General features: G+C 35.2%; 2 protein-coding genes across 7 annotated transcripts in view; one reads left to right on the top strand and one right to left on the bottom strand.

Moving 5' to 3' along the window:
- The first annotated feature begins 3,556 nt into the window (after positions 1–3,556).
- LOC120631231 lies at positions 3,557–10,093 on the top strand. The gene is made up of 3 exons (XM_039900713.1): positions 3,557–3,951; positions 5,202–5,674; positions 9,884–10,093. Exons 1-3 carry the CDS (start codon positions 3,780–3,782, stop codon positions 10,091–10,093), a joined length of 855 nt encoding a protein of 284 aa, XP_039756647.1. The 5' UTR covers positions 3,557–3,779.
- LOC120630930 (atypical protein kinase C) overlaps positions 10,021–12,940 on the bottom strand; it is a 305,109-nt gene continuing 302,189 nt past the window's right edge. For all 6 annotated transcript variants that reach the window (XM_039900280.1, XM_039900277.1, XM_039900276.1 and 3 more), the window contains 3 exons: positions 11,944–12,059; positions 10,915–11,044; positions 10,021–10,168 (listed from right to left, as the gene is read on the bottom strand). In XM_039900280.1, the coding sequence (XP_039756214.1) occupies positions 10,957–11,044; positions 11,944–12,059 (204 nt within the window). In that variant the 3' untranslated portion in view covers positions 10,021–10,168; positions 10,915–10,956. The remainder of the gene's footprint in view (positions 10,169–10,914; positions 11,045–11,943; positions 12,060–12,940) is intronic.

A 12,940-nucleotide genomic window follows, 5' to 3' on the forward strand; every position in this document is an offset into this window, starting at 1 on the left:
GTGAAACTTTAAGGCTATGTTCAGACAGTCAAAATCAGACGCGCGTTTTAAAATAACTGGTATACATCAACTCGCATCATAACAACGAGTAGTGTATCATATTTAGACATAGGCTTACAGAATACTGCCCAGATGAGCGGCGTTGTAGTATCGATCGAATGTGTTTTTTGGATTTTATGAAAAGTTTCACAAATAAAAAAGATGACTCCCCGAATTAGATACCAAAACCTCCAAAGTCTTTTGTTTGGTAAAAGATTTTGGACTTCAGATTACTGTGCGTTTTGAAAGTTTTAAGGCCCCCTATAATCGCATATCCGATTTCCTCCACCTGAACCTATCCCAAACATAAATCTATTACAATCGTTAATGTCATTTGTCATGCAGTTAGTATTATCTTTACATAATCTAATACTATTATTAAAAAAATGTTTGGTAATTACATAATTGGAATAAAAAATGTACAGTGTCTAAAATTATATAAAAAAACATAGTTGCATAATATAACTTCGTAGTTATAGATTTTACTTAGCACAATGTGATGTCGCTTTGAAAAGTTGCATTTCAAGAATGCATTCAGATACAATGGAATGATTAATTATAATACTTAATTAAGAAAAAAACTAAACAATTAATTAATATATCTAAAAGTATCAAAATACTAATTAAATACTTAAAATTAATAAAATAATAATACAGTTTCTACACGCAGGCCTCAAGGCAACGCAACCACGCGAACGTTTAAAAATACGCTTTTGATTCACTGTGACATTAAAATTGGAATTATACAGGAAATTCCTTTTTTGAATTATTGTTACAATTGCCTCAGCGAATAAAGACTCCGATAAAACGTTGGAATCATGTTAACATCAGTAAAATAAACGTACTATAGTCCGAGAATTCGTGAACAATTTTGTGGGGGTTTTTGAAGCTTAGTTTATCTACTTGGTTAGGTTCCTTTACCTTCCCTAGGTATGGCAAACTAGGACCATCCCATTGGGTGCGTAGGGTTTAAGACAAGAAAGGTATTTAGCAATAAAAATTAAATTAAAGGTTAAATTGGTTAAAAATTGATAAATATGGCAGTGGCATTTTTAACTGTACCGGTTTCATATGATGAAATAACAAAGAGAAATAACTGGCAGTTCTATCTAGAATTTCGATATTATGTATTGTGTATTATGCACAGGAATCTTAGGAAAACCTTTAAGTTTTATCTTTATTCAAACGCCCCCTCATAATCAACTACGGCTGCTCGGAATTAAAGAACAACACACAACGATTAACAGTAGCGACAACACGTCGTAGATAATATTATACGATACAATATTGAGCGGAAAGTTCGACGCGCGTGTGAAATATACCTAATATCGGTGCAAAATGTCTAATAGATATTTAGTCTCTACGCACTATTTAGAATAGTTGTGGACGCTCAGCCGTCGCCAATGATCCGTTATACAATATAAATAAATATTACCCTCGAATTGGGTAACTTTTCCAATTAAACTTTTGACAGTCAATGGAATATGATATTCTGGGTTTTTTTTTCCTAAACTGCGGCCAACGAAAAGGTGTTACTCATTAAAAGAAAACTGACGTTATTTGCGTCAGAGAGAAAATAAATCGTAAAAATCTGTATCCTTTTCTAGCACATGCTAATAATGTTATCGATGTTCACATTGATACCTCTTTTCGTTGGCTTTTGTTTAGTAGTACATATTATTTATCCAAATTATTTGTAATACATGAGACAAAAGATTCATCTTCAGTACAAGTAGTTACATAAGTTCAATAACCAATGAAATCCCATTTTCCTCGGACGGTCGAAGTCACCCAACTCGACTGTATTAAAAGTCTTTTTCATCTACATTAACAATAATTTGTTATATTATAATATATCGATCGTTGATCGATTTTACATTTTTTTTGTTAATTTATTATACACGATTTAAATTTGTTTCAGTGCTCAATTATCATTATATATTCTTTATAATTTAAACGTTTAATTTATAAAATTCGTTGCCTACCTAATCGAGTGATTTTTTTTTAGCTTCGAAAGAAGAAGGTTTATACTACATTTAGGGAGTGGAATATATTTTACATTATACAAGAGGAATTTACTCCTTTCTCGACAGGAGATCTAAAAACGTGTTAACGTACGTACTTAACTCTGTTAAGCCCGAACACAGAAACTCCACATACCGGATACATTACTAAGACGATTCAAAGTGCATCCGAAAGCATAGCGTAGGTCCCACAAATTACTTAGATTATCGAAGAATATGTAAACTTACTATAGTCACGATATGTATTGAAACGTATCGTACCACGTTATACGATGCGTTTCAATACGTGAATGATTTTATGAGTGGAGTTTTCATGCACGTTCGGATGCACTGAGAGACTTCTTAAATCTAAGGTGCGCTTAAATTTGAAGTGGCGTTTCAATATTCGGTTACAATAATATTTTTTGCTCGAAACGCTAATCAAAAATAATTTCAACGTAGTTCCATGCTGCTACACAAACTACAATTTACAAATAGCATGAGGATTAAACGTGCCATATAAAAACGTTTTTAGGAATCCTTTATATTGAATTTATAATAACCTAGTTTATCAATATTTTCCTTACTTAAGTCTTAAGACTTCCAACGCGAACTTTACAAATTACTAACCATTTCTTCTTGGTACAACTTTCATCAACGTTAAAAAAAGTTTTGAAATAGATTTCCGTTAACTACTGGATGTCTAAATGTATATCTCACTTGGAGTTATAATCACTCAATGAGGTATCTTTATTGACTCTATAGTGTTGTAATTAAGAAGCGAATAAATAAATTATTCAAGGTTACATGACGAAATTTACTTCTGTCGCAAAACAGCCGAACCTCCGAGAACGGTCTCGCCAACAACGTAATTATTAATCTATTGGAAAAGTTTACAACCTAACATACTTTATTCATTGGCTATACACGCTCGCACTCCGTTCCAATAATGAAGCTACGAATCTAGCTTATATCTAGGCTAGGGAAATCTAATCGGTCAACTACGAGCTCCATATTGGCCCTTATTCGATATTACATTTAAAATATAACCTCGCAAAAACGCACATGTTTTATTCACATTGAAAGCGGAGGTGCTAAAATTAATCTCCATTTTTAGATTTCCAAACTATTTATCGTTCTAGCGACAGTTTCCATATCGAACATCGATTTAGAAAAAAGTCTGACGTTTAAAATAAAAAAGTATTTATTATGTTTTGTGTACTACTCAAGAAACAGATCGATAGAGGCTCTATATCATAAGTTATATACTATGACACAAAAGTAAAAAAGTTAGACTTCTTAATTTAAAAAATCAAGAGAATTTCGTGGTAAATTTTTAAAAATCCTTTGAATAAATGTTACATTCCTGTACAACATCCCTTATTGGTGGACTTTCCAAAAGTCGTGTAGGTGTTTTATAGTTTTTGAACTCAAATAAATAACGACAATGAACGACTATAAACTATGGCCGAATAATTATTTGATTTAATTTATATGCACTTCGAGCTAGTTCAGACATGGCGGATTCCGCGCGGATGCAAATCGCGCGGTTGAACCGCGCGGATCCTAATTACATTAGCGCCTTACAAATCGTTCATACCTGTCCGCACGGATTGACAATCCGCGCGGCTCAACCGAGAAAATGAATTCGCGCGGTCGCCGCTCGGTTTTATTTACTTGACGTACCTAGAGGGCGTTCAGTTGCTCCGCGGAAGCCGCGCGTATCGGACGGTGACAATGGATCGCTTCGACACCGAGCTATTCATCGATGAGGTGGAAAAAAGACCTGCTTTGTGGAACATCCAATGTGCAGAATATTCTAACAAAACGATTAAAAACGGAGCTTGGCAGGAGCTGGTGGAGATTTTTGGAGAAAATGAGGATTCTTTGGAAAAGAAGGTTCTTTTTGGTCAGTAGACATTTAATTATACATTTTACCAGGGTAGTTTACATGTTTTGTAATAGACAGTCCACCCCAAATAACTGAAATGTGTATAACGTTGTTTGGCGGTACGTAACGAGCGCGGGAAAACTATCACGTTACCACAGTAACGTATAGCTATTAACTGTAATATGTACAACCCACCAACGCGACGCGCCATCTTGAGTTTAGTTATTTGGCGCGAACTGTAACAATTTTAATTTCATATTTTCGTGTCTTGCCATTCTACACGACCCTCATTCACAAAGTAATTAGCATATTTGTCTCTAATGTTTAATGATGATGGTGTACCCCTTCCTGCATGTAATGTAATAAGATTACTCATTGGCGCAGTATGTAAAGTATCTTCATACTGTATACCATCTCTAGTTCTAACAAAATTGTGTAGCACGCAACAGGCCTTTATTATGTCTTCGGCAAAGTCTATATTCACGTTTATAGGCCTATGAAAAATGCGCCACTTGTTTGCCAGAATTCCGAAAGTGCATTCAATAAAACGTCGAGCTCTTGATAACCTGTAATTAAATATTTTTTTTTCATATGATAGCCCTTTACCTGCATAGGGTCGCATTACATTTTCGGATAAACCAAACGCTTCATCGCCAACTATGACGTATGGCAATGGTTTAGGATCTGTTTCAGATATTGGTTTAGGTTTTGGTATGTGTAATGACTTTTCTATTAACCTTTTATAAAATGCTGAATTTTTAAAAATTGCAGAATCACTACTTTTTCCGTAAGATCCGATATCTATGAAAGTAAAACAATAGTTACTATCACAAAGTGCCAACAGTACTATGGAAAAAAAAGTTTTGTAATTATAATACAAAGAACCCGAATCTTTGGGTTTTGTAATCCTTATATGCTTGCCATCTATGGCGCCTATGCAATTGGGAAAATTTGCATATTTTTCAAAATCTTTAGCTATTTTCTTCCATATATCTTCGCTGGGTTCAGGCATGACGTTTTTTGTGACTTTTTCCCACAGAGTTTCACATACTTCACGGACAATTCCTGTGATTGTAGATTTGCCAAGACGAAAGTTGTAATGTAGTTCTCCAAAGGAACAACCAGTACCCAGATATCTGAAAAATAAAATATTAATCTGTATCGTTTTGAAAGTCTGCCGGGTCCGCTAGTTAAAGCATAATGAGTGTCTTGAATTACCTAACCGCTACTGTATTTATATTTGTTAAAGATAGTGATTTCTGTTCCAGGTGTATCATTACAAAAAAAATGGAAGAACATCCGTGATGCTTATAATAAGGAATTCAAGAAAGGCAAATCAATTCCTTCTGGTTCTGGTGCATGTAAAGGTTCAAAATACATGTATTTCGACCGGCTTTCTTTTCTTCAGAAGACGATAGAAAACAAAGAAACTATCACAAACATAGATGAAGCCAAAAATGAAGAAATTCGGAACATTGACCAAAAGCTAGATAATTTTGTAAATGCACGTGAAATACAACCGGTACCCAATAAAAGGAAGAAAACTAAAATTACTTCAGAAGAGCGATTGTCTAACATATTAGAAAATAGTATTGAATCAAGAGATAAAATACAAAGACAAATACAAGAAAGTATGTCAAAGCAAGATGATGATGATAAACTATTTTGCATGTCATTGTATAAAGAGTTAAAGAAAGTTCCAGAAAATAAACGATTGGCTACTAAAATTGAATTGCTCCAGGTAATACAGAAAGGGCAGAAATTACCATCGCCTATTCATATCACGAGCCAGCAAAACACGCCTAATGCAGTATTTTGGCAAAATCAACAATATTCAAACCCACAAGGATATTTCACTGGATATTCTACAATAGTACCAGGAGAGTCTCCATCGCCTTTATCATGCAATAGCACTGACGATTCACAGTCTTCTATAGTACAAAATATATATTCTGACGTATAAAATAAATATCTTACCTTAATGTGATCACGAGTTTTTCTTCTGGGGACACGCTTGACCTCATATGGGTATCATTAGATTCAATTTGTTTACTCATCATTTCTAATAATTCATCAAATGAATTTATCGACATTCTCAAATAATTGAAGAATTTTGGTTCAAAACTTCTTAATTTTGGATATAAAGTCTGAAACTGACCATGAGTAAACCGATCGCGTAATATTGGATGCACCCAATACTGCCGTTTCTTCTTTCTTTCTTTTTTACGGAGCAACAAGTACACACATATTGCTTCTTCGACTTCCATGATTGGACTGTCACCCTATGCGAATAACGGCACTCCGCATGTACATCCGCGCCTGTCTGAACACTTGCGTTTAGAACCGCGCGATTTGCATCCGCGCGGAATCCGCCATGTCTGAACTAGCTCTAAATCTCTCGTCGAAAGTGCGTATAATGCGAGGTTACATTTTGTTTATTATAAGGAAGAAGGTCCCAGGGCATAATTTTTCACTACGGTTAATTCCTTACGTGCCTTGTTTTGAGCAGTTGCCTGTCTCCAAATAGATAACTACCACAATACAATTTATAACTCGAAAACAATCAATTTACTAAATATACCCCCAATATTCGTTAAAATCTTTGTCTACATTTTTATTCAATTTATTTACCTTAATATAGTATATTCGTACCATCGTAATATTACAAACATTATATGTAGATAATTTTTACATTTTGTTTATTTATTATTATATTAATAAATTTTATCAAGGGCAATGATTTTTAGTTTTTCACATAATATGATGCGTCAAATTTGAACTGTAAGATTGTAAATATTTAACTTTTTGTTATTATTTAACATTACTTTATACTGTTTGTTAGCTTTTAACATTCTCTTAATTATGGCAGTTGGCACAAGGCGAATGTTCTTGATATTTTGATTGAAACAAAAAAATAACCGAAAAAATAACTATTTTTTATATTAGTTTATTGTGACGCATCACATAATAAACGATATCTTTCTCTCAGAAAGTATCTAAACTTCTACTCGATTGATTCAAAAAGTATATTTATACAATATTTCTTCATATAGTATATAATTTAATTATGTACATTAGAAGCGTTGAATCTTTTATGATTCTATCATATATCCGGAAATGTCCCGTGATGAATTCCATTTTTAGAAATATATATTAGCTTTATTCCCTTTATTCATATTTAAGTCGAGTACAATGTGTACAGACGAATATAATTATTGATAATCTTAGATTTTTTTTTCCGTTTCCTGCACCCATTTTGATTAGTATTGTAGCTTTCGAGACGCGCACAAACTCAGCACCAAGTTATATAAATTGCAAACCAGCAACATCAATTCCACCGTTATTTTACTATTATTCATGGAAGATCTATAGGATTCCTTTTGTTAATATTTATACACAGTTCCTATACTTTCAATACAAAATCTGAAAATACGATAAAAATTAAAATAAAAAAGCACTAGGATACTAAAGCAAATTCAATTTCCGTGTACATATCCCAATTCTGATAAGAGACAACCAAAAGCAAGAAAATAGATCAAATACGCATTTGTAGCTAAAACTTAGTTCAGTGCATTTTCGATAAAGTTTATTTTTATTTTGTTAAGTTGAAAACCACAAAATACCCGGATTATTTTATGACAATGTGCGTTCTTTACTTAACACAAAATCCATTTTGTGAAGTCAAATGACACACCTCCGTTAAAGAGCTGTTAAGGGTGACGCCACAGACTCCAGTAATTATTGTTATCAAAACACCGTCGTGTTTTGATTTATTATCTATGTAATATTTTTTCTGTGGTGTACAATAAAAGATCGTTCATTCATTCATTCATATTTATAGACTGTGACGTTTGCTTGTCTCGAAAATTTAAACAATAGGCCCACTATTTATGATTCATCAACTAAGAGTCAAATAAAAATAATATTTTCATGAGTTTTCATTTGACAAAGCTTAAGTAGCGGGCTTTTGGTTTAAAACACACTGAACTCAATTTTCTCAATCAAAACTCATTTATCACGCACTTCACCAATTATTTTTTATATATCAGTATACATTACAATCAAGTAATTCTACATAATCATTATATATTTTTTTAACCATCGAATACATTTTTATTTGTAACAGTATAAGGTATTCGAACAATGATATAATTAATAGAAAAAATATTTGACATAGGTACATATTATTTGTGATTTTTATATACTAAAGATCTGTGTGTCCACGACATATTAACCGTTCTATTAAGACTTAAATGCAATGCGTGCAAATTGTGTCCAGTGACTATCGACACGTAGATATTACTTTACTTATTAACCCCCCCCCCCCCCCCCCCCCTCTTTTTAAGAGGGTCCAATATGAATCTTTACTATTCCCCTAATCTCATACTGAGCCAAAAATTCCAGCCATTTAAAAACAAGTGATGTGCAAAAAAGCGTAGTACTGATATCGATAAATAAAATTAGTCCTAAGTGTCCAACATGATTCACGGCGGCGTACATTTCGTCACAAACAGCGCAATGAATTCCCTACACCTGGACCATTGGGGCTGTACCCATCTTTCATTCAAAAAAAAAAACAATTAGATAGTTAAAAGTATTATTATTTCTATTCATTATTTAAATATTTTTTGCCTTGTGATTTTTATTATTACAGCCATATTATATGTTATTTTATTCTTTATGAGAGAATTAAAAAGAAAATTAAAAATTCATTTGTGTCTCATGTCTGAATTCACGAGCAAATTTAGTTTGCACCAAAATATGCAAGTGCAAAAAAACTTTAAACAATATCGATATCATTTAAGAACAGCAATAACGCACTGCACTACTGACTTGCCTATCCAGTATGTAGGAAAGAGCACGAAACATTCGCTACACCGCTCCCACGTATTCTATTCTGCACCAAGATTTGGAGAATAGGTACCTCCACTACATTATACAACGTTAAATTATCAAAAATAACATATTACATGAAAATACAAAATCAAGTATAACTTATTTAATATCACGTAACATATACGTGTCGATAGGGGCTGTGTGTGTGTGTGTGTGTGTGTGTGTGTGTGTGTGTATGACACCGTCCTATGCGAGCGATGTATTACGGTAGACCTGATATGACGCGATGTGTTACCGCTTGGAAGCTCGATACAAAATTGAGAGAAATCCCAAACGCGCGGCTTTTAGTCTCTAACGAGATTTTCAAAATAAAGCCGCCGACACCAAGCCGCCGGGTTGCGTCGATTTGGTGTGAAATTTCCATAAAGTTTTTAAGTAAGTAGTAGTTCTTTTCAGTTGTTTACAGCGAGCGTCGTACTGTGTCACGCGTTTAAAGCGGGCGTCGTACCGGGTCAGTGCCTAGTGTGAAATTTTCTACCTATTCGACCGCGTAAAATTTATCTGATTTTGTATGGAATCGAATGAGCGCCATCTAGTTATTCCGTTATATATTCCATACAAGTCGTACTTAACTTTGACACGATCGAATACTATATATGTATTGTCGTTACTAACCGATTGATGAATTCCTTAATGACAAGGCTGCTTGGAAGCAGGTCACACCGCATTCATCTCTCAAAAAATAGAAAACTTCTAAACATTGTTAAACTATAAAATTATCTTGGAAACTAGCAATCTGCTGAGTTTCTTGCCGGCTCTTCTCGGTAGAATCTGCCTTCCAAACCGGTGGCAGAGTCACTACAAACAGACTGACTTGACGTTTCAAAAGTGATTATGAACTAGACGTATTTGAAATAAATGAATTTTAAATTTTAAACTATAAAATTATGTTGGAAAAGAGCAATCTGCTGAGGTTTCTTGCCGTTTCTTCTTGGTAGAATCCGCCTTCCGAATCGGAGTCACTACAAACAGACTGACTTGACGTTTCAGAAGTGCTTATGAACTAGGTCTACTTGAAATAATGAAAGAATTTCGAATTTGGAATTTCGTATAGGTGGAATATCTCACACTAAGCACTCGGGCGTTAACAAGCGTGGCGTATCGCGTCAGTCGCTCGCAGCGGGCGGCGGGCGTGTGCGGTGTGTGTGACGTGTGCGGTGTGTGTGACGTGTGCGGTGTGTGTGGTGTGACGCGGTGTCTAGCGAGGCGTGCGCGGTGTGCGTCGGCGTCAGTTGAGCGGCAGGCAGAACATGTGCTGCAATAGCGTGGGCTTGCGCGGCAGCTCCGAGCACACGGAGTCGTAGTCCGACGACGACGAGTCCAGCGTGTACCCGTATGCCTGACGGAGATAGCCACGCATTAATATCATATGTATATAATAAATGTAATGCAGTAAAGTATGATATATAGTATGTTTTTTTTATATATCAGTTATAAATTACACCATACAGGTTCACCTGTATGGTGTAATTTAAAGTTTATTCAATCCTTATTCTCAGATCTTCGGCAATGTACTCTTTACGCACGTTTTGCTCCGAAATCGGAGTATCCTCAGGAGACGCTGATTTTACAATGAATTAACCTAACAATTATTAATTGTAAAGAATGTATGAACTTAACAATTATTCATTAAACACATAAAGATTCGTCTGCTTTTCGTGGAGTATAGAAAATTAAGCTTAATTTTCATAATATATCATGGATTTCCGCAATGTAACGCCTGCTTCTATCCAATATCCGTTGGAGTAATTCCCTTCCGACATTTCAGAGTTTTCTGAAGGAATACTACCTCTCTTTGAGTGAAAGCATTTGAAATTTTTGATTTTTTATTGCTTGTAAATTATGTATTAAAATCTACTTATATATATATTATGTGTGTTATAAATTTATACATATTATGTAGGTATATTTTATATATATTTATTTAAATTATGTATGTATATGTATATATACATTTTGGAATGTAAGTATATATTACAACACTCTTCGCGCTATCCCGTTCTCTTGCTGATTTTAACCGGCAGTTTGCTCCAGAGCATAATTGCCTGAATTTGACTGAATAGGCAATGAAAAGCGAATTGATACCTGCGGGTGTAGATGGTGCGAGTGCAGGCGGCAGGCGTGTTGTCACACGCAGTCCTCCAGCGACATTAGCAGAGGGTTCACGTACTCGAAGCCCTCGAACTCCGACTGATCGATGTCGGCGATCACAGTGCTGAAATCGCGATACATAGATTTATCATCGTCATCATCATTGGGGTATAATGAGTGAATGAATGAATGAATGAATAAATGCTTGAAAGAATGAATGAATGAATGAAAGAATGAATAAATGATTTTAAATAAATAAATATACTACGAAAATAAACACATCGCCATCTAGCCCCAAAGTAAGCGTAGCTTGTGTCATGGGTGCTAAGACGACTGATGAATATTTTTATGAATAATATACATAAATACTTATAATATACATATAAACACCCAGACGCTGAATAACACTCATGATCGTCACACAAAAATACTCTAGCTGTAGGAATAGAACCCATAGTTTTGGACTCAGAAAGCAGGGTCGCTGTTAACTGCACCAATCGGCCGTCAAAAAATGAATACACTTTTATTGTAGAAGTTTTGCAGAAGGTTCCGGTATCGATCACCAGCAGGCAGTGGCGTGCACTTCATACATGCACAAAAGCACTGCATACCCTAAAATTTTGATATAGCCCGTATAAGAGGAGGATTATTCCATTTTATGCAATTTTCCTGTTGTATGCATACCCTGGTAAGAAAACCAGTGCACGCCACTGCCAGCAGGGGCAATTCGGGAATTTGTAATGTCTGAATTTTGCTGATCTGGTCTGGTGGTAAGCTTCATCCGAAACCGATTAGGGGTGTTATAAAACCGTGGTCCTAACAGGTTAGCCCTTAAGTTCTAACCTAAGGGCTAACCTGTTAGGTTTATTCCACTAAAAGTGATAATGTGGTCTACCGCATTATCACTTTAAGTGGAATAAAAAATGACCAACGCTGGCAAAGTGACGACGGCATGGACACGCCCATTGCCACTTGAGCGACTCGCAGACTCGTTTCGCACAACGCATCGAGGCGGATACTCACTCGTTATCAGGCGTTAGGTGCACGGGCTCGTCAGTGAACTCTGGCGGGAAGTTGGCCAAGTCACGCTCGCCCTCCAGTCGTGGCTTGAACGGCGGGACCACTTGCTTTTGCTCCAACTGGAATAAGAATCAACAAATTGAAACAAATTCAATGCGAATGAAGAATAATTATTTAAGTGCATCTGTTGCCCACAACTGCGTACCGTACTGCGTATATTCTTTTCCCTGGATAAAATAACCCTAAGTTCCTTCCCGGGATAAAACACAGCACTTTCAAGAGTTTGTCAATTTTTTTTTTTGCATAAGTGACGAAGGTTATTTTTATTAAATAAATATACACGAAGACAATACACACCTCGCCATCTAGCCTCAAAGTAAGCGTAGCTTATGTTATGGCTACTAAGATGACAGATGAATATTTTAATGAATAATATACACTTAATACACATTCAAGTTCATCGGACAAACATTTTCCAGTTGTGGGAATCGAACCCATGGCCTTGGTGGACTCAGAAAGCAGGGTCACTGCGCCAATCGGCCGTTAAAGTATTATTTTGCTTGTGAATTAATCACGAAAAGCAACTGGACTTTTATAAATTTAAGTTTAAGTAGTTAAAATAAAATCAATTAACAAGTATTTGAATCACAGCCAATCGAACATATCTGAATCCTAAGAACCCCCGGGTCCCCTTTATGAACTGAAGAAATTACCTAGAGTTGCTACTCGCAAAACTTTTTATGTAAACAGCGCTAGAAAGAATTTGGGTAGTAATGCCGTTCTAAATCGCCTAAGTCGTATCTATAATGATCTTGCTCGCGCAAATAACAATATTGATCACGTTTAAAATCTTTTGGCGTTTTCTCTCATTTTCTTAAATTCTCAAAGGCCAAAAGATTTTAAACGTGCTATTATTTCTGCTTTGTCAAGCAATCCGGACTGCACTTTTGGATTGTAATTTTTAGTTTTCTTTTGTTATTTATTAGTATTTCTTGTTGTG

This window comes from Pararge aegeria, chromosome 17 (assembly GCF_905163445.1).
Source record: "Pararge aegeria chromosome 17, ilParAegt1.1, whole genome shotgun sequence".
In the NCBI taxonomy this organism is placed as follows: Eukaryota; Metazoa; Arthropoda; class Insecta; order Lepidoptera; family Nymphalidae; genus Pararge; species Pararge aegeria.

What these genes read in the sequence shown, in the direction of transcription:
- LOC120631231 (XM_039900713.1), top strand. Translation starts at nt 3,780, where the DNA reads ATGGATCGCTTCGACACCGAGCTATTCATCGATGAGGTGGAAAAAAGA. An exon ending in GGAAAAGAAGGTTCTTTTTG is followed by an intron (nt 3,952 to 5,201) that starts GTCAGTAGACAT and finishes TTTCTGTTCCAG; the next exon opens with GTGTATCATTACAAAAAAAA. An exon ending in CTAAAATTGAATTGCTCCAG is followed by an intron (nt 5,675 to 9,883) that starts GTAATACAGAAA and finishes AATTTCGTATAG; the next exon opens with GTGGAATATCTCACACTAAG.